Source organism: Aegilops tauschii, chromosome 4 (genome assembly GCF_002575655.3).
Source record: "Aegilops tauschii subsp. strangulata cultivar AL8/78 chromosome 4, Aet v6.0, whole genome shotgun sequence".
Taxonomy (NCBI): Eukaryota; Viridiplantae; Streptophyta; class Magnoliopsida; order Poales; family Poaceae; genus Aegilops; species Aegilops tauschii.
The window spans coordinates 81,533,914-81,555,063 of record NC_053038.3 but is presented as its reverse complement, the minus strand read 5'-3'; the positions used below and the strand labels follow the sequence as shown (position 1 = coordinate 81,555,063).

Sequence of the window (21,150 nt, the reverse complement as noted above, 5' to 3'; positions counted from 1 at the left end):
GATCCGGGAATGGATCACATGACAGTGGTCGAATTTATCCTTAGTATCTAGTGGACTAAGGAATTTTCTCGATTATGGAGGTGAAAAGGAGTTCGTCGTAAAGGGTTACGTCGATGCGAACTTTGACACTAATCCGGATGACTCTGAGTAGTAAACCGGATTCGTATAGTAGAGCAGTTATTTGAAATGGCTCCAAGTAGCGCGTGGTAGCATCCACAAGATGACATAGATATTCGTAAAGCACACACGGATCTGAAAGGCTCAGACCCGTTGACTAATAACCTCTCTCACAAGCATAACATGATCAAACCAGAACTCATTGAGTGTTAATCACATAGTGATGTGAACTAGATTGTTGACTCTAGTAAACTCTTTGGATGTTGGTCACATGGTGATGTGACCTGTGAGTGTTAATCACATGGTGATGTGAACTAGATTATTGACTCTAGTGCAAGTGGGAGACTGTTGGAAATATGCCCTAGAGGCAATAATAAATTGGTTATTATTATATTTCCTTGTTCATGATAATCGTTTATTATCCATGCTAAAATTGTATTGATAGGAAACTCAGATACATGTGTGGATACATAGACAACACCATGTCCCTAGTAAGCCTCTAGTTGACTAGCTCGTTGATCAATAGATGGTTACGGTTTCCTGACCATGGACATTGGATGTCGTTGATAACGGGATCACATCATTAGGAGAATGATGTGATGGACAAGACCCAATCCTAAGCCTAGCACAAGATCGTGTAGTTCGTTTGCTCAGAGCTTTTCTAATGTCAAGTATCATTTCCTTAGACCATGAGATTGTGCAACTCCCGGATACCGTAGGAATGCTTTGGGTGTGCCAAATGTCACAACGTAACTGGGTGGCAATAAAGGTGCACTACGGGTATCTCCGAAAGTGTCTGTTGGGTTGGCACGAATCGAGACTGGGATTTGTCACTCCGTGTAAACAGAGAGGTATCTCTGGGCCCACTTGGTAGGACATCATCATAATGTGCACAATGTGACCAAGGATTTGATCACGGGATGATGTGAGTTACGGAACGAGTAAAGAGACTTGCCGGTAACGATATTGAACAAGGTATAGGGATACCGACGATCGAATCTCGGGCAAGTAACATACCGTTAGACAAAGGGAATTGCATACGGGATTGATTGAATCCCCGACATCGTGGTTCATCCGATGAGATCATCGTGGAACATGTGGGAGCCAACATGGGTATCCAGATCCCGCTGTTGGTTATTGACCGGAGAACGTCTCGGTCATGTCTGCATGGTTCCCGAACCCGTAGGGTCTACACGCTTAAGGTTCGATGACGCTAGGGTTATAGGGAAAGTATGTACGTGGTTACCGAATGTTGTTCGGAGTCCCGGATGAGATCCCGGACGTCACGAGGAGTTCCGGAATGGTCCGGAGGTAAAGATTTATATATGGGAAGTCCTGTTTTGGTCACCGGAAAAGTTTCGGGTGAAATCGGTAATGTACCGGGACCACCGGGAGGGTCCCGGGGGTCCACCAAGTGGGGCCACCAGCCCCAGAAGGCTGCGTGGGCCAAGTGTGGGAGGGGTCCAGCCCCAGGTGGGCTGGTGCGCCCCCCCCCCCCACCAAGGCCCAAGGCGCATGGGAGAGTGGGAGGGGGCAAACCCTAGGTCCAGATGGGCCTTAGGGCCATAGCATCCACAAGATGACATAGATATTCGTAAAGCACACACGGATCTGAAAGGCTCAGACCCGTTGACTAATAACCTCTCTCACAAGCATAACATGATCAAACCAGAACTCATTGAGTGTTAATCACATAGTGATGTGAACTAGATTGTTGACTCTAGTAAACTCTTTGGATGTTGGTCACATGGTGATGTGACCTGTGAGTGTTAATCACATGGTGATGTGAACTAGATTATTGACTCTAGTGCAAGTGGGAGACTGTTGGAAATATGCCCTAGAGGCAATAATAAATTGGTTATTATTATATTTCCTTGTTCATGATAATCGTTTATTATCCATGCTAAAATTGTATTGATAGGAAACTCAGATACATGTGTGGATACATAGACAACACCATGTCCCTAGTAAGCCTCTAGTTGACTAGCTCGTTGATCAATAGATGGTTACGGTTTCCTGACCATGGACATTGGATGTCGTTGATAACGGGATCACATCATTAGGAGAATGATGTGATGGACAAGACCCAATCCTAAGCCTAGCACAAGATCGTGTAGTTCGTTTGCTCAGAGCTTTTCTAATGTCAAGTATCATTTCCTTAGACCATGAGATTGTGCAACTCCCGGATACCGTAGGAATGCTTTGGGTGTGCCAAATGTCACAACGTAACTGGGTGGCAATAAAGGTGCACTACGGGTATCTCCGAAAGTGTCTGTTGGGTTGGCACGAATCGAGACTGGGATTTGTCACTCCGTGTAAACAGAGAGGTATCTCTGGGCCCACTTGGTAGGACATCATCATAATGTGCACAATGTGACCAAGGATTTGATCACGGGATGATGTGAGTTACGGAACGAGTAAAGAGACTTGCCGGTAACGATATTGAACAAGGTATAGGGATACCGACGATCGAATCTCGGGCAAGTAACATACCGTTAGACAAAGGGAATTGCATACGGGATTGATTGAATCCCCGACATCGTGGTTCATCCGATGAGATCATCGTGGAACATGTGGGAGCCAACATGGGTATCCAGATCCCGCTGTTGGTTATTGACCGGAGAACGTCTCGGTCATGTCTGCATGGTTCCCGAACCCGTAGGGTCTACACGCTTAAGGTTCGATGACGCTAGGGTTATAGGGAAAGTATGTACGTGGTTACCGAATGTTGTTCGGAGTCCCGGATGAGATCCCGGACGTCACGAGGAGTTCCGGAATGGTCCGGAGGTAAAGATTTATATATGGGAAGTCCTGTTTTGGTCACCGGAAAAGTTTCGGGTGAAATCGGTAATGTACCGGGACCACCGGGAGGGTCCCGGGGGTCCACCAAGTGGGGCCACCAGCCCCAGAAGGCTGCGTGGGCCAAGTGTGGGAGGGGTCCAGCCCCAGGTGGGCTGGTGCGCCCCCCCCCCACCAAGGCCCAAGGCGCATGGGAGAGTGGGAGGGGGCAAACCCTAGGTCCAGATGGGCCTTAGGGCCCATCTAGTGGGGCGCCCCCCCTCTCCTCCCCTTGGCCGCCCCCTTGATGGGATCTAGGGCTGGCCGCCTCCTCTTGGGGGTGGAAACCCTAAGGGGGGCGCAACCCCCTCCCCCCTATATATAGTTGAGGTTTGGGCTGCCCAAGATACACGAGAACGTCTCTCTTTCGGTGCAGCCCTACCCCTCTCCCTCCTCCTCCTCTCCCGCGGTGCTTGGCGAAGCCCTGCGGGATTGCCACGCTCCTCCATCACCACCACGCCGTCGTGCTGCTGCTGGATGGAGTCTTCCCCAACCTCTCCCTCTCTCCTTGCTGGATCAAGGCGTGGGAGACGTCACCGGGCTGCACGTGTGTTGAACGCGGAGGCACCGTTCTTCGGTGCTTAGATCGGAATCAACCGCGATCTGAATCGCTACGAGTACGACTCCCTCATCCGCGTTCTTGCAACGCTTCCGCATCGCGATCTACAAGGGTATGTAGATTCACTCCCCTTCCCCTTGTTGCTAGATTACTCCACAGATTGATCTTGGTGATGCGTAGAAAATTTTGAATTTCTGCTACGTTCCCCAACACTCCAAGCTCATTTTGCAGTTGTTCGAGGACCTGCAAAAATATGGGATGCCGACATGTTGTGGGAGGTGATGATGGCTTGTGTGATACACAACATTATTCTGGAGGATGATGGTGACGGGGTTCTTCACCTATGGAGTTTGAGCACATGGGTGATCCTATCCAACTTTCAGATAAAAAATCCGACGAAGTTTGATGATTTTATCCAAATGCATCAACAGATTCGCTATTAAGCAATTCACGAGAAGCTTCGGAATGATCTGGTTTGCGTATTTGTGGGCGCTTCGAGGAAAGAATTAAAAGATGTTTCTGAATAAGTTGAATTTTAGATTTGAACTATTTTATTGAATTTGAATTTATTTTGTATCAGAATATTTACACAACATGATTATGAGGAAAGTATGATATTTATCTTTAATTATCTATTAAGTGCTTAGATAGGCGGTTTGGAGAAAGTAAACATGGGTCAAAAACAGTGTTGGAAGACGTGGCAAAAAGAAATTTCGATAAGACACCTCCTCCCCAAGAAAAACTTAGGGTTCCTTTGCCTCTCGCCGGCGCCGCCGCCGATCCGTCTCGTCTTCAGTGGCTTTAGGGCCATGACGACGCAGTGGATCTCAGCCCTTGCCGGTGGGAGAGCTCTGTTTGTAGATGTTTCTTCAAGTTTTGTTAGGGGTTTTGTCCTGTTCAGGAAGACGAGACGGTGAGGGCTCCCTGAAGATGGAATAAGGCCTTCCCCGCCTAGCCCCTGTTCCGGTGGTGTGTCTAGTATCGTCGGCAGGCGTGTGGAGGTGTGTCTTCGACAGATCTATTCTTGGTGGATTTGGTCGTAGTTTGTCTATGTTTTTGTTTCTTCAAGTTGGATCCTTCCGATCTACGGTACTCTTTATAGGCGGCGGTTGCTGTTCTGCTACGCTGGCCCTATGGGGGCTTAGCACGACGACTTCCCGACTGTCTACCACAATAAGTTTTGCCCGACTCCGGCGAGGGAGGGGCGATGACGGCAGCACGCCTTCTGCTCGCTTAAGTGCTTGTAGTCGTCGCTAGGTGGTCTACGGACCTGGATGTAATTTTTATTATTTCTGGTATTCGTTGTATTGCCATGATTGAAGATGAATACTCCCTCCGTTCCTAAATATAAGCCTTTGTAGAGATTTTACTATGAACCACATACGGATGTATATAGATGCATTTAAAGTGTAGATTTATTCATTTTGCTCCGTATGTAGTCCACTTAGTAGAATCTCTACAAAGACTTATACTCCCTCCATTCCACAATGTAGTGCTTCCTCTATCCCCGTGCTTCAACTTTGACCGTAAATTTAACTATCAAGACCGATTGCGGCGGGAGCAAAAGTTATATCAGTGAATTCGTATTCGAAAGAAGTTTTTAATTATGTAACTTTTTCTCCCACCGCAGTCGGTCTCGTTCGTTAAATTTATAGTCAAAGTTCGACCTCGGGAAGCGCGGGCGCACTATATTTTGAAATGGAGGGAGTATTTAGGAACGGAGGGAGTAGATTAGAAGTTTTTTTTTGGGAAAAAAAACAGTGTTGGAGATGACCTAGCCCTAAGAACCGGGTTCTCCACTTCCTCTTCCTCCCTTGCTCACTCGCCAAGCATTCCAGGTCCTGGAAGCATCTAGACCTAAGGATTTACGCAGCCCAGTCCAGCGTGCAGGGTCTTCTGGCCAGCCGGCGATGCCCGGATGCTGACGGTTCTCCTGGGAGGAAACTCGGCTTCAAAATCTGGCGACGGCAGCTCGCTAGGGTGCCACGCAATTCCACCCCTACTCCAACCCCACAAGATCTACAGGTAAATGATCAACGAGCTCACAATTTTCACTCCGAGGCAGCAGTTGATGCACCGAAGGGTCCATGCCTGATCTTTGTTGGGTTTTGCTTTTCAGCGGCCAGAGCCGGCGCACCCCAGCTGTTCGGCGTAATGCCTAAGGAGCAAGCGACGGCCTCCCGCAGGCGGAAGGCGGCGCCCGAGGCGCGTGGCAGCGAGGGGATCGACGCTCTGCCGGGCGAGGTCCTGCAGCATGTGCTGTCCTTCTTGCCGGTGGCGGAGGCCGTGCAGACCTGCGTGCTGGCTCGGGGCTGGCGCGACCTCTGGAAGTCCATGCCGGTCCTGCGCATCACCTGCGAGGGGAGGATTCTGAACCGGCGGGGCGTCAGGAGGCTCAACAAGTTTGTGAACCACCTGCTGCTGCTCCGCGACCGCAGCGCGCCTCTGCATGCGTGTGAGATAGAGCTCAGTACTTTCCATAGCCAGGATGAACCGCAGGTCAACTTATGGACCCGACATGCTCTCTTGTGCCAAGCTCGAGTCCTCAGTGTTCATTTAAGCCGTGATAACAATAGCTTCGAGCTGCTGGAGGACCTGCCTCTCGTCTCTCCGCACTTGACGAGGTTGGAGCTTTGCAACGTAGTGTTAAATGATAGCATTCTGAATTTTTCGAGCTGCCCAGCGCTGGAAGAACTATGGATGAGGGGTTGCTACATCCAAGCTGATATGATCATGTCCCTGTCCCTAAAACGCCTCACCATCCTTGACTGCATATTTTATCCAAATGAACGGACTCGGATTTCTGTCCCGAGTCTAGTTGCACTGGAATTAATTGAATGTTGGGGGAGGACTCCTTTGCTTGAAAGCATGCCATCGTTAGTAACAGGTTCTATTAAGCTTGCCGACTGTGATGATTGTTGTGGTAAAGAAGCTGGTGGTTCGTGTGTAGATGATACCTGTGAAAATTGTGGTTCCAATGGTGATGGCAGTGGAGATTGTGTGCTTCTCAGTGGTTTGTCAGATGCTAAAAGCTTGGAGTTGATAGCTGAACCTTGTGCGGTATGTTTGCATCTACTTCTTTTCTCAGCTTTTATTGTTATTTGTGAACTGTGATATGTTATGTCTCTTACACTGTATCATCATTTGACATTTGTGAAGTAGCAGCTATGCAAGTGGTTTGTTTGCACCTGTACATTATATGGACTTATTTTCCCTTGACTGTATTCATATTTTGTATTTTGTTACTTCTGAAATCATACTTTGTGCTTTGCAAGCACAGGTTTAATGTTTATATTGGAATGAATCTGTCAAATCTATTTTTATATGGTCAATTATACATATTCACATTCGAGAAATGTTATGTACATTTTTTTATGTTATGCAAGGGGGTAAAAGTGAACTTATAAAATCTGATATGGGTTACAAGCCTCTTTTTTGGCTTTGGCCAAATCAGATTTTGCTTTTCAATACTTGTGGGAACTTCATTTACTTCAGTAGCATCACACCTTGTACTTCAAAAAAAAAATTCTTGAGATATTCTTACCCATTTGCATTTTCTGTAGTTTATTCTCAAAAGAGATTTGATGTGGTGCCCAACCTTTAGCAAGTTAAAAACCTTGTTACTCAATGATTGGTGTATGAAGGCCAATCTTGGTGCACTCATGTGCTTTCTCCAGCATACACCTGTTCTCGAGAAGCTTACTATCCAGCTTTGTCAGGTATATGCTTCATAAATCTGATAGATGTTCCCATTTAAGTTATCATGCATGATTTAATGTAGTATTTTTGCTCCATACACTTACAGGCACCCAGCAGTTGGATGGGGACTGAAGGAAGCTACAATCTGACGGGACAACCGTTTGCATCTAGCAAGCTTAAGGTACTTGAAATCAAGTGTGAGAAGATTGATGAGAGGGTTCACAGAATTTTAACGTTCTTGAGTACCTATAGCATACATGTTGAGCAAATCAATATCCAGCAGAGTATTGGATCTTCTGAAGGTTAGTAGGTTCTTGACGCTCGTACCATCTAGGCCCCAATTGCACTTCAGTTGATTTGTAGTAACTAGAACGATCATGTTGAGCCTACAGAGCCCAAGGATTTTCCTCAGGAACCCAGAGCTGGACCTTCTCAAGCGCGAACTCCGCGTGTGTTGCCCTCGCAGAATGCTCAGTTGAGGAGCATGGCTGAGCAGATTGTAGTCAGGCAGGAGCAGATCGAAGTTGAGCAACAGCAGATCCTAGCGCATCTGGGGCAGATCCAAGTTGAACAGCAGCAGATCCTAGCGCATCAGGAGGAGATCCAAGTTGAGCAGCAGCAGATCATAGCTGGGCAGCAGCAGCAGAGGCACCTCTTGACTCGGATCTTAGCCTGGCTCCAGGAACATTCAGCTCGGAAGACTCCACCAGCTGCTCCTTGTGCTGCTGGCTCAGCTCACACAGCGGGTCTTGAGTGACATGGTGCATTTGCAGAGACTTTGATCATCCATTGTCACTACATGTAAGCTATATGCATGTCAGTTTATCTTGTTAGGCACTTAAGAGCATCTCCAATAGATGGTCCAAAATTTGGCGGTCCAAAACCGGAGATGTAAAATTTGGACCGCCAAAAAATGCGTTTTGGAGCTCCGAAAAAAGCTCAACTCCAACAGATGGTCCAAATTGATGGTCCAAAAGAGCAACTCCAATAGACGGTCCAAAATGAAGATGTAAATTCCTGAAATTCCTGAAATTTGTTAAGTCCGAGAATTCGCCAGTTTTAAACATCACTTAGCTGTTTTCAAAATGATACAACTATTGTTCTGTACCTCCTATGATTTTGTGCCTTATATCAATTTTGAGCATTTTTCTGTGATCTACATGTTAGTACCAATTACATCCATATTAGAGCTCATTTGCTTGATCATCAACAGCTCTAAAGTAGCTATGAAAATAAAGCTGTTTTTCGGTTTTTCTGTTAACAGAACATACCACTTTGCGATTTTCATAGGATTTAAATCCATGCATCGAAAGGATTTGGTCTAGTGGGATAAAATGGAGTTTGTCATGTATACTTTCTACTTATATTATTTTCTCTCATGATAACAAATGTTTAGACACTGTTTAGGGGCTGTTTAGAGGGCTAGTCAGTGTAATATCATAAGCTAGCTAGCAGCTACAGTACCTAGCAGTACAAGCAGAGCAGCGATGGAAATAGCCGAGCGTGGGCGGTCGGCCGTAGCAAGCAGTAGCGCGGCCGTAGCAACGGGCAGGCAAGGGGGAGTAGCACCGGGCGCGGCAGCGCGGGCGGAGCAGAGCCACGGTGCCAGGAGTGAGCTGCAAGCGACGCAGGGTGCAGCGGCGACGAGCGGGAGGTAGCGGGGGCAGCGAGCGTCAGCAGCAAGCAGCGGTAGTACGCAGCAGCTGCAGCCTGGGAGCGGCCGGAGCGCAGCAGGGGCGAGGTGTCGCGCCCGCGGACTGCGCGAGCTGGCGAAGGCGGGCGCGGCTGAGCGGCCAGGAGCTCGCGACAGGCACGGCCATGGCGCGGCCACGCGAGGCAGGGGAGGCGGGGCTGTGGTGGCTGGGCAGGAGGCGAGCGGGACGGGCGGCCGCAGCGAGCGAGCGCGAGGCGGCGCCGGATCTTATGCGGGCGGCGAACGGGCGGAAGGTCACGGGCGGGCGGGAAAGGAAATGAAGTGGCGGTTGGGTGTTCGCGGGCGGCGGCTGGTTTTGGACCAGATGCACCTTGTGATGTAAATTTGCACCGCGAGGTATTTTATTTTACATCACGAGGAGGCCGAGGTCCATTTTTTTTACATATGGACCGTTTGTTGGAGCTGCGTTTTTGGCCTCGGACAGTCCAAAAGTTAGTTACTTTTACATTTGGACCATCTATTGGAGATGCTCTAAGGCCAACTCCACCGCGCGACCCCAAACGGACGTCCGTTTTGTCCGGTTTCTATCCGTTTGGTTAGGGCAATGGGGTCGTATCCGGGCGTGTTCTGGGACGCGGTGGCCGTGCGCCCAGCGCGCGACCACATCCGTTTGCCCCATCCTGTCCGTTAGGGCCAGAAATGCCCATATTTTCATCAAAAGTAGTTTTCCAACCCAAATATTTGTCTGAAAATTAAAATAGTTTTACAACCCAATTGAAATTGTCTTTAATAAAATAGTTTTACAACCAAATCGAAATTGTCTTGACTGAACATAAAATGGACCAATACGTGCTCAACCAAGTCATTTTGAAGATTCAAATGAGTGTGCCAATCACGCATCTCACGGTGGAATTGGGCAAACTGTTCAAATATGGTCGGGTCTTGGTGCAGGGGCTCAATATTTTCACCTTGATAATCAAATCCTTGGTCAAAGATACTCTCATCACGCTCGTCCTCGACGATCATGCTGTGCATGATCACACAAGCAGTCATCACCTCCCAAAGCTTCCTTTCATCCCATGACAGTGCAGGGTTTCGAACAATACCCCGCCGGGGTTGAAGCACACCAAAAGCACATTCCACATCCTTTCTAACACTCTCTTGCATTTCGGCAAATTTCTTTCTCTTCTCACCTTGGGGTTTCGAGATTGTCTTCACAAAAGTTGACCACTGAGGATATATACCATCTGCTAGATAGTATCCCTTGTTGTATTGGTGGTCGTTGATCTCAAAGTTGACAGGTGGGGAGTGGCCTTCTGCAAGCCTCGCGAAGACTGGAGAACGCTGCAGCACGTTGATATCATTGTGAGAACCTGCCATGCCGAAGAAAGAATGCCATATCCAAAGATCCTGCGATGCCACCGCTTCTAATATGACAGTGCACCCGTTGACATGCCCCTTGTACTGGCCCTGCCAAGCAAATGGACAGTTCTTCCACTCCCGGTGCATACAATCTATGCTGCCAAGCATGCCTGGAAAGCCTCTAGCTGCGTTGGTCGCCAACAATCTCTCTGTATCAGCGGCGGTTGGCTGCCTCAAGTACTATGGGCCAAACACCTTGATCACAGCTTGGCAAAACTTGTACATTGACATCAGACATGTTGTCTCACTCATACGCACATACTCATCCACCAGATCGCCTGGAATTTCATATGCAAGCATGCGGATGGCCACATTTCTGGTAAGAGGAGAATCCAAGCTTGCCAAGGGCATCCGTCTTGCACTCGAAGTATGCGTCATGAGCAACCACTCCCTCTCGGATACGATTGAACACATGCCTTGCCATTCGAAAACGGCGACGGAATTTATCCGGCTTGAAGAGCGGGGTGTTGGCAAAGTAATCAGCATAGAGTAGGGCGTGGCCTCTCTCCCTGTTGCGGTTCAGGTTGGGAGCACGGCCAGGGACTGGCCCCCTGTACCGAGGAAGCCGCCGTTGAATGTGGTCGTGAACGACCAGTGCAGCCACCACAAGATCTTCATCATCCGACGACGAATCGTCCGATGAACAAAGGAAGTGATGAAAGAAAAACTCGTCTCCACTGTCCATACCTTTGTGGGTAAAACGCCGAACACCTTGCGGTCGTGGTAGCGAAGAGGCCGCGATGATCACCTCGACGCAGCAGGGGTGGTTGCCGGCCGGCTACTGGCCGCTCCGGAGCTCTCGTCGGAAGCTGTCGAGGCCGCCGTGGTGTGTCGCCGGCGGTCCTGTCCCCTCTGCGGCCGGCAAAGACGGCGACGGCCAAACCTCCGATCGACGGCCAAAACTACGGCCAAAGCACGGGCGTGGTGGCGGCTATGTCGAGAAGTGGTTTGGTAGGGACGGCCGGAGGCTGCGCGGTGAGGAGGCGGCCGGAGAATAGCGGCGGCGCCGGCGGCGGGGCGGGGCGGGGCGGGAGAGAGAGGGTGGAAGCGTTGGGAGCGGAGGGACTGCTAGTGTCCCCGACAGGCGGGCCACGGGGGGGGGGGGGGGGGGGGGGACAAGGGCGTGCGTCCAAGCCGTCCGCGCGCGTCCGTTTCACCCAAACCGAGCGCAAGTTTGAGCCGGGATGGGTCGAAAACGGACGGAATCCGGACATTTGTCCGTTTGAGGCCGCGCGCTGGCCGCGCTATTCGTCCGTTTTATCCCAAACGGACGGGGCCGGACAGGATAGGGTCACGTGGTGGAGTTGGCCTAACTGTTGGAAGGTGGAGAAAACGTTGCATGTTGGATGACCATTGGTGAATGGGATCATGCTATGGTTGATGGGACATACTGTGTCATACATAGCATATGTTTTCTTACTTTTTTTTAAGCTTTTCTTACATATTTGTGTGATGATGCACTTTTATCTATACATAGTTTTGATTTTTTTTATGTGATGATATTAACTGTTGCACACTGTATTTTCAAGCTGAAGCTCTGTCCTTGATATCGTCAATTGTTCTTCCGCATGAAAACACAACCGCCAAGGGACAAAAACTTAATGTTTCATGTCAGATTCTCCTAGGGCATATAGGTTGATGCTTCAAACAAGTGTCTTCGTTGGAGCATCAGACCAGATTATATTGGAAACAGTCTCTTGCCATAGCACATAGTACCATGGATGGTCTCTAGGAGTAGAGAATGACACAATCTACACTTGTCTTCCTGGAAGCATAATGTTAAAACTTTCAAGAATCACCAGTGCAGGAATCTGAAAACAGAGCACATAATCAACATTTCTTTTCGTCAAACACAAAAAATCTCGAAAGCACATGATAGGTAATCAACGTTCAAACAAAGTAGACGGAGAACTACTACCATGTATGCATACTAAATAGTTAAGCGAACTGCAAGAACGCATATATACAAATTAATCCCCCAAATCAACCAAAAAATCGTTTGTTTCTAGCAGATCAATCAATCGGCCCCTCTAGCGTACTCTACGGTGCCGCTGTCCTGTAATCAACTATCCTTTCCTTACCCTCAAAAAAAAAAAAAATCCTTTCTTTGTTTCAGGTAGGCGAACTCGCTCGTCATGATCAAACTATATCCTCCAAAGATTCCCACTCCGGTTCCCCCATGACCGTCTTCGCCGGCTGCTGCTGGCACTGACCAAGAACGGCCGCCGGCGATGCGGCCCCCATGAAGCAGCGCCCATGCCGCCGCCGCTGCTGGTACTGACCAAGAACGCCCGCCGCCGACGCGCCCCCTGTGGAGTTCTGCTCCTGCTGGCCGTCGTGATGAAGAAGACACGCCGGCTGCGGTGGAGGCGGCGCCTGCGACGCCTCAACGCGCTCTTGCCCGAGACCACGGACGCTCCCAGCCGGCAGCAGTGCCACGACGGCGGCCCGGACAGGCTTCTTGTTCCCGTCGGGCCCCACCGTGACGCCGTCCTCCCCGAAGATCCCCCTCAGCTCGTCGTCGGTGGCGCGCGGGGAGACGTAGAGCATGTAGAGCGCGGGCACGCCCTTCTTGCCGGCGCCGTCGTCGTTGGCGCTGGTGAATTCCTGCACCAGCCACGGCGTCTTGTCCTTCCTGGACGGGCCGAGGAAGAAGACGAAGTGGCTCTCGACCCCGCCCCCCTCGGCCTCGCTCCGCTCCGCCCGCCAGTGCCCGCCGGTGTCGACTTTGCGGCCGGCGCGCTTGGCCGCCGAGCCGGGGCACTGGAACCTGGTCTCGCAGAGGAACCACCAGGTGTGCTGGCCCGCGCGGGCGCTCGCCGGCGGGTGCCGCCGCCGCAGCGCGTCGGGGCTCTCGCCGTAGATATCGGCGCGGGAGACGAACCCCCGCGCGTCGGCGGGCACCTCCTTGCCGCCGGCGATCCAGCGGTCGAGGAGCGCCACGCTCTCCTCCCGCATCGGGCTGAAGTAGACGCCGGGAGGCAGCCGCGGCGGGTTGAGGTTGTGCGCGCCGCCGCGCCCGAGCGGACCGGGCATCTCCGCCGCGACCGTGGAGCCGCTGCCTCCGACGTCGGCGGCGGATGTTGGGTTCTTGGATGCTACCACTTTTCTTGCTTTCTAGAGGGCCATGGGTGGGATGGGAGTCGGCGGCGTGCGTTGTGTATGAGGAGGGATGGGGCGGGCGTGCCGCTTGTTTATCGAGACCGGTCCCGATGTTGGGGAAATCTAGGGTGCGTGAAGGCGTGACCACCTCCAGCGCCTTCCACGTGTATAAATCTAGTTTCTCTAAAAAAAATATAAATCTAATTTTTAAAAGATCCGTCACCGCGCCAGCCGTCAGATCTGTTGGATTGAGCAGCCGGGCTTCACTATTTACCATTACAACCTAGGTCAAGTTGCAGAAAAATTGCTGCAACACGGGTTATGTTGCAGAATTTTTTGCAAACATATGTCAAGTTGTAGACTTTTTTTTGCAACAGAGTTTTGTTACATGTTTTTTTTCAACAGAAGTCTTGTTGCAAATTAATTATTTTTGCAACAGAAGTTTTGTTAATACAGTTTTTTGGCAACAAAGGCCTTGTTTCAATTCTTTTACAATAGCGTTCTGTTGCAGTTTTTTTTTTGCAACAGAGGTCTTGTTGCATAATTGTTTTTACAAAAGCAGTGTCGGCATAGTAGTCAATCACGCTAAGATTTGCAACAACGCCACTGTTGCAGAAATAGGAGCTTGCAAATGCCTTCGTGCTGCAGGAGTAACTGCTGTGGCGCCAGACCTCGGGCTCGACACGTGGGAAGCGCTGGAGCGGGGGTCAAGGGGGCGGAAATAAGTGCTCGCCGGTCGGCTTGAGCACAGTAACCCACGACCACGCGATCTGGAGAGGGGTGGAGGGGCTGTAAGTTTAGAGAAGAGGGAGAGGGAGGAGAGAGGAAGAGATGAAGAAGAAGAGGAGGCGGGGCGTGGCTTCTCACCGGTGGGCGGCAGCGCGAGCATGGCAGGCACTCGAGATCCAGCGATGGAGAAGAACCAGTACAACGAGAAGATAAGGTGTGATGGTGTGGATCTTTCTGGAGATAAGAAGGTAGGCGTGGGGCTTAGAGGACATGTGGCCCGCGTAGGAGGTGGATGGAACACACCGATCCGTCGGTTGAACACAAGCTTTTCCCTAAATCTATAGGAAAAAAAGAAGTCCGGCTCGAGTCGGAACCTGTACAAACTTTTGAGAGCAACGGAACAACTTTTTTGAGCATTAGTACAGACACAAGCGCTCATATATACGCGCATACACTCATCCCTATGAACGCACACACGTACACCCTACCCCTATGAGCACCTTCGAGAGACTGAGCCGGCATATCATCTTGAGATTTACGAAGCCACCATAGGCGCCTCGTCGTCGATGGGAACGTCTCCTCCCACTGAAAGCGCATCGCCGGAAATCCTGAAATAAATCCAGAAATAATGCGAGCACCAGGATTTGAACCCTGGTGGGTTGGGAATATCACTGTCCACCTAACCATCTCAACCACAGGTTGATTCGCAGCAATAGAACAACTTGGTCGACCGTGCGCTCTTTCGACTTGGGACTGGGTAAGGTGCAGGCGAGCGGCGGCGACTCGGTGGGGCCTCTGTTCGCGGCGGCGGCCAGGGAGCAAAGATTCCGGACGGCGACATGAACCCAAACTGCTCGGCAATTCATGCTTGTTTGGTGTACACTTGCACGGCCCGGCTTGGCTGACTTGCAGTGGCTAAGTCTCAGCTACAGTAGCCTGACTTAGCCACTGTGAAACGTCCGATCCAAAAATAATGGTCCAGATCGATTCACTGTACGAGAGACTGTTCACAGATGTAGCAGTGTACTGTTTTGCTCCTGTAGACGCTGAACTGTAGCATCGTACTGTAGCGTCATCTGGTGCGTTGAACAAAAATCTGGCGGCTCAGGTTGGGCAAAGGTAGCGGCACTGTAGCGTGGCTACCTTAGCCACGCAAAGGCAGCGAATCCGGAGCGACACTTGCTAGTGCTCGCAAGCTGCTCGTACGAGTAAAAGTTCTTGGCTGTTCTTTTTGAAAGCATGAACTCTTTTATTAAGCTTTGATGACGATTTAGGTGAGATAACTTAGTAGAGAAATCAACCCACTAGGAGGTTCTTCTATCCAATCACAAGTAACAGAAAATCTAGCCATTCCAGCAAGTTCATGAGCGAAGGCCTATGGCCATGTTTGTATGTTGCTTGCACAAATTCACATCTCAAGTGGTAACAATCATCAAAGATAGCAGACGTCGCGCCTAGGCGATCGACTTCCTTTTTGCATCGTTGAAATCACCTCATCATTGTCAGGACTATGCTAAAGAGAGGACAAATAGAAGACCAATGGCTTGAGCCGATATAACGTCTGGGCACCATTCTAATTTCTATTTGTGGGTACCATTCTAATTTATATTTGCTTGTTTCCCACGACGACCATCTCTCCATTGTTGGCATGTATCACAGCTCTGACCGATGCATGTGATTGGTCCGCATCAAAGGCATAATTGACATTTAGCTTTACCTGGCACAAACATAGTTTGGAACTTCTGACTTTAGAAATAATATAAGGGGCAGAAAGAGGAGGTAGAGACATTTAATCTATTGTCGTTAGAGCACGACTGAATCGATAATAATACATCCACAGAAGACAACGAATTTTGACGGGATCCCTTCACACTAAATTAACCCCCCCCCCCCCCCCCCCCCTCGATTTTTCAGGGGAGTGGGCCCCTCCACACTCCCTAATCCAATCAGAAAGGTCCAACTAATATCAATCCGTAAACTCTGTTAGACCTAGCCCGTGAATCTAGCATTACTCCGACTGAATACACAACTCTTTTAGTGTTCGCCATGAGTAAGTTTTCTTCTCTCCCACCAAATATACCAAGACCAAGATTGCGACGGTCTCATGGAAATGTCTGAGGCCAAGAAGAATGGAAACCTCCTGTTCCGGAATATTCAGAAGAAGATGATCAAGAACTGCTTCACGTACATGTTATGTATGGCATGATCTCTTTTGACCTTTTACAGTGGACGGGGCCGTGCGCTTCACAGCCTCCTCTCCTCGATCGCAGTTCGGACATTGAGGTGTGTCTATTCGAGAGAACAACGCGGAAGTGTACGCCAGAGAAAAAAAAGTTGTTCCGTTGCTTGGAAGTTTAACAGGCTCCGACTCGTCTTCGAGACCGCGACCGACACCAGCTCAAACTACAATGTGCAGCTAGCTCTCGCTCCACATATACGCGTACGCGCGTGCTGCGTCTTTCTCCACGCCACGCATTTCGTTCGTCGCGTGATCTCTCTCTCGAATCAAGATTCAAGAACCAGCCATGGATATGGGCGCCAACTCGCTGCCGTCGCCGTCGTGCGCCGACGGCAGGAAGCGGCGCGTGTGCTACTACTACGACCCGGGCATCTCCAACGTCGACTACGGCGAGGGACACTCCATGGTGCCCCGCCGCGTCGCGGTGACCCACTCCCTCGTCGCCTCCTACGGCCTCCTCAAAGACATGACTCGCCTCCGCACCAGGCCGGCCAGCCCAGAGGAGCTCCTCGCGTTCCACGACCAGAAATACGTCGACCTCCTCGGCAGGCTCACCCCCGCCGCGTACATCAGCGACGGCGGCCTCCGGCGGACGGCCGAGGAGCACGGTATCGACCCCGTGCGCCGCTGGGACGGCGCCTGCACGAACGACAACCCCGTCATCGAAGGCCTCATGGGGTACTGCCTGAGCTACGCCGGCGGGTCGCTGGCCGCGGCGCGCGCGCTCTGCGGGGGCGACCACGACGTCGCCATCAACTGGTCCGGCGGCATGCACCACGCGTGCCGGGGCCACGCCAACGGCTTCTGCTACGTCAACGACATCGTGCTCGCCATCAAACAGCTGCTCGGCCGCTTCCGGCGGGTGCTGACGGGGACGGCGTGGAGAAGGCCTTCGCGGACTCCAACCAGGTGATGACGCTGTAACCTAGTGTTTCTGAAAACCTAGCCCTCAAAGTGGTGGTTTTCTGCAATTTACTCTATCCATACAGACGGCGGTGGCCGTGGGCAAGGAAGACGAGATCGCCGACGAGATACCACACCATCCGTACGATCACTACTACAGGGGCCAGGGTTACACGCTCCAGTGTCGCACGGAGGCGCCCAGCAGCCGCAGCAGCGGGGAGAATAAGGACGCGGCCGCCATTAGGGTGAAAGCCCTGGAGCACCTCTCGGCGATCAACTGCGCCCCGAGCATACAGTTCCACAAGCCATGCGCCGCGGCGGCCCAAGGCACGGACATCGACGACCTATGCCACCACGACGACGACGATGAAGAAGAAGAAGAAGAAGAAGACCCCATGGAGAGGCTGCAGCGGCTGTGCGACAACGCGGACCTCACTGGGGTTTTCGTGGAGTTGGGGCGGAAGCACAGACTATCGTCCTCTGCCATGGCTTGACCCTGCGCTGCCCTCAGCCGCATCTGTCAGGCTTGGTAGCTTCTTGTACTGATAGACCGATCACTTTAGTTACATGTCAGCTGACTGAGTTTTAGATTTTGGGTCAGTTGATTTTTTAGCCGTTGATTGCTGCTCCAAGATGCGTGCTAGTTGTTTTTTCCTGTTGTGTATGCTGTCCTGTATTGCGCTGGATATTTTTGATTGACCCCTATTTTGGGTCAGTCGATTTCTTGTTGGGTTGAAGCCTGTTATGTGTTTTCTTATTAGGCTGTTTGTGTGCGTTTTTTCTTCTAAATTTTTGTCGTTTTTTATGGGTATATTTTCAATGTTGGGTGAATACAAAATGTACACACGTAAGTAATTTATGATACATGTAAATTGTAATTCTGTGAAAAATGCACTATTATGTGCTTATTCTTTACATACTATTAAAATAGCATGGTTTCATTATAATTGTATTTTTTGTGAAAATTCCACTACCATATGCATATTCTTGTGTATTATTGAAAACAATTTTTTTGTATATATTGTGTGTAAATTCTATTATTGTTTGATTATTTATAATTTCTTTCTTCTTAAAGGGTAATATCAAAACTAATTCATTCTTACTTAAAAAACTTCATTATTTTGTTTTTAGTAGTTATTTCATATTTTCTTTTGAAGGGTAATACCAAACCACTAATCCATTTTTCTTACAAAATTTCATTATTTTGTTTCTGATTTAGTGTTTGTTTCATTTTCTGTTTTTTTAATGGTAATACCAATGTAACAAATTCATTCCTTCTTATGAAACTTTCTTTTTTGCGAGAGTTCTACTATTATATACTTATTCTTGCATATTATAACAAAGTGCAATTTCTATGTAAATCGTGCGCAAATTTATCATTTTTTTATTTTTTTTGTTTTCTTTCTTCTTAAAGGATAATATCAATGTCTCCTTCTTAGGCTTTCTTTCTAGTGAGAATTATACTGTTATTTACTTTTCTTGCATATTATAAAAAATGTAATTTCTGTGTAAATTGTGTGCAAATTTCTCATTTTTTAATTTTTTTGTTTTCTTTCTTTTTAAATGCTAATACCAATGTCACTAATTCATTCTTTCTAAGAAAACTTCAATATTTTAGTTTTGATTTATTTTATATTTTATTTTATTTCTTCTTAAATGATAATACCAAGGCCTCTAATTCATTCTTTCGTAGAAAAACTTCATTATTTTACTTTTCATTTAGTTTTTGTTTAATTTATTTCTTATTTATTTGTAACTCAGGTGCCACTATTTCATTATTTCTTAGGAAATTTCTTTTATTGCAAATATTTCATTATTATATGTTATTCTTGCATATTATAACAAAGCACAATTCATGTGTAAATTGTGTGCAACTCCTGGGTAATACAAATACCACCAATTTTGTCTTCCATACAAAACAGAATTATTTTAATATTTTTCATTTTTGTTTTCTTTTGGAAGGGTAGTACCAATGCAACTAATTTATTGTTTCTTAGAAAAATTTATTCTTTTGATTTTTATAGTCTTTTTCATTATCTTTCTCTTGAAAGGGTTATACCAGTCCCACTTATTCATTCTTTCTTAGAAAACTTTATTATTTTGATTTTGTTTTAGTTTTTATTTCATTTCATTTCTTCTGAAAGGGTAATACAAGTTCCGCTAATTCGTTCATTCTTTCATTTATTATTTAAGGTGGCACCATGACAACTGTCCGACATTTAGGCGACCTGGTCTTTTTCTTCTTTTGGTTATCCGGTTAACAACTCACAATAATTAAAATGATGCTAATTAAGAAAATTGTGATATTCTAAGAATATTTTGAAAATATTTTGCTTGTGTTTTATGCCGTATTGCTTATTTTGCATTTTATTAACATGTGCATTTTTTTTTGTAAATCATGTGCAAATTTTACCATTATTTGTTTTATTTTTTCTTAGAAAACTTCATATTTTTTTGTTGATCTTTATTCATTTATTCTTTAAGGTGGCACCGTGACAACTATCTGAAATTTAGGCGACTAGGTCTTTTTCTTCTTTTGGTTATCAGGTTAACAACCCACAATAATTAAAATGATGGCAACAAAAAAAATCATGATATTCTAAGAACATTTTGCTTGTGTTTTATGTCGCATTGCTTATTTTACATATTATGAACATGTGCAAATTTTGTGTAAATTGTGTGCAAATTTTCTCATTTTTTTCATTTGTATCTCTCGCATACAAACATGATTTTTTATGCAAATTCGTATGATATACTACATTGTATGCGTGAAATTTTGAGTTGTATAAGTTCGTTTCTTTGAAATTGAGAAAACAACAACAGGGTCATAGTGCCATGCTGACATTATTCGGTATAGAGGGGGTATTCACTAACGTAAAGTAGTTTTATTGTCTAAATCTACTGGAACATGGTGTGGCTGTGCTTTAATCTACTCCAAGCAAGCAAGCTAGCTAGCATGCATTCCCTGCACACAACATGCAACACGCACGCACGCGCTCGGTGGGATGAAGCAACGTAACAAAAGCATCTGCCACAGCCCAGTAGCTGGTCGAGCCAAATGCCTGTGCTGCTGATGTGGACGGAAAAAAGTGACTGTCCGAAATTGTAAATTCAGTCACGCCCTAGACCGATACTACAAGTTTGGTATTGGAAGCATAAGCAACGACTATGGGCATCGTCATTCTGGTACATGTCCTGATTGTTATGGGAACCGTGATGGCAGTGAAAAGTGTGTCCGTTACAGAGGTTTGTCCAGTGCTACTAGTTTGGTGTTGGAAGCTACTCATGGGGTGGGTTTGGTCTTCTATCTTAGTGCCTCGGTCCCCGAATAAGTGTACATCTATCTTTTCTGCTAATAAAGCTAGTTATAGTGGGAAGTAACTTAGACTAGTAAGACCGGTCATAGCTAGTGAAAGTAATATAAATAGTAACATAGATGCCACATAAGTAAAAATGATGAGGTGGTAAGTAGTTAATGAGGAGAAAGACAAATAGAGTAACATAATATGTCACCATCACATAGCGCTTCCCAATGCAAAATGAGTCTATAAAGTAATAAATCAACACATCTATGTTACCACACATATGACACCACCCATTATGAAGGTAGTAATATAGACTAGTAAAATGTGCATATGTTACTAGTCTAACTTACTCTCCACTATGACCTGCCTAACATACATATGTTACTACTCTATGTTACTACCTTCATAGTGGGGAGTAACATATGCGTGGTATCATACAAGCCATCATTTATTAAGATGTAGACTCATTTTGCCTTGGGATGCGCTATGTTACAGTAACATATTATGTTACTCCAAACACCACTCTTCTCATTAAAGTACATGCCACATAAGCAAAATTCTTTCTGGATATGTTATGTTATTT

The 21,150-nt window shown here is 47.8% G+C and overlaps 2 protein-coding genes and 1 pseudogene across 2 annotated transcripts; 2 read left to right on the top strand and 1 right to left on the bottom strand.

Moving 5' to 3' along the window:
* The first annotated feature begins 5,252 nt into the window (after positions 1-5,252).
* On the top strand, positions 5,253-8,327 carry LOC109779413 (MEIOTIC F-BOX protein MOF). The gene is made up of 5 exons (XM_020338031.3): positions 5,253-5,539; positions 5,634-6,574; positions 7,078-7,233; positions 7,320-7,515; positions 7,606-8,327. The coding sequence occupies exons 2-5, from the start codon at positions 5,669-5,671 to the stop codon at positions 7,968-7,970; spliced, it is 1,623 nt and encodes a 540-aa protein (XP_020193620.1). The 5' UTR covers positions 5,253-5,539; positions 5,634-5,668; the 3' UTR covers positions 7,971-8,327.
* Positions 8,328-12,178: 3,851 nt separating this feature from the next.
* Positions 12,179-13,545, bottom strand: LOC120962772 (uncharacterized). The gene has a single exon (XM_073496311.1). The coding sequence runs from the start codon at positions 13,323-13,325 to the stop codon at positions 12,429-12,431; it is 897 nt and encodes a 298-aa protein (XP_073352412.1). The 5' UTR covers positions 13,326-13,545; the 3' UTR covers positions 12,179-12,428.
* Positions 13,546-16,645: 3,100 nt separating this feature from the next.
* On the top strand, positions 16,646-17,756 carry LOC141021674 (histone deacetylase 3-like; annotated as a pseudogene).
* The last annotated feature ends 3,394 nt before the right edge of the window (positions 17,757-21,150 follow it).

Excerpts from the sequence above, each read along its gene's own strand:
- LOC120962772 (XM_073496311.1), bottom strand. The coding sequence starts at position 13,325 with ATGCCCGGTCCGCTCGGGCGCGGCGGCGCGCACAACCTCAACCCGCCG.
- LOC109779413 (XM_020338031.3), top strand. The coding sequence starts at position 5,669 with ATGCCTAAGGAGCAAGCGACGGCCTCCCGCAGGCGGAAGGCGGCGCCC. Across the intron at positions 7,234-7,319 it reads TTACTATCCAGCTTTGTCAG|GCACCCAGCAGTTGGATGGG; the intron begins GTATATGCTTCA and ends ATACACTTACAG. Across the intron at positions 7,516-7,605 it reads GAGTATTGGATCTTCTGAAG|AGCCCAAGGATTTTCCTCAG; the intron begins GTTAGTAGGTTC and ends TTGAGCCTACAG.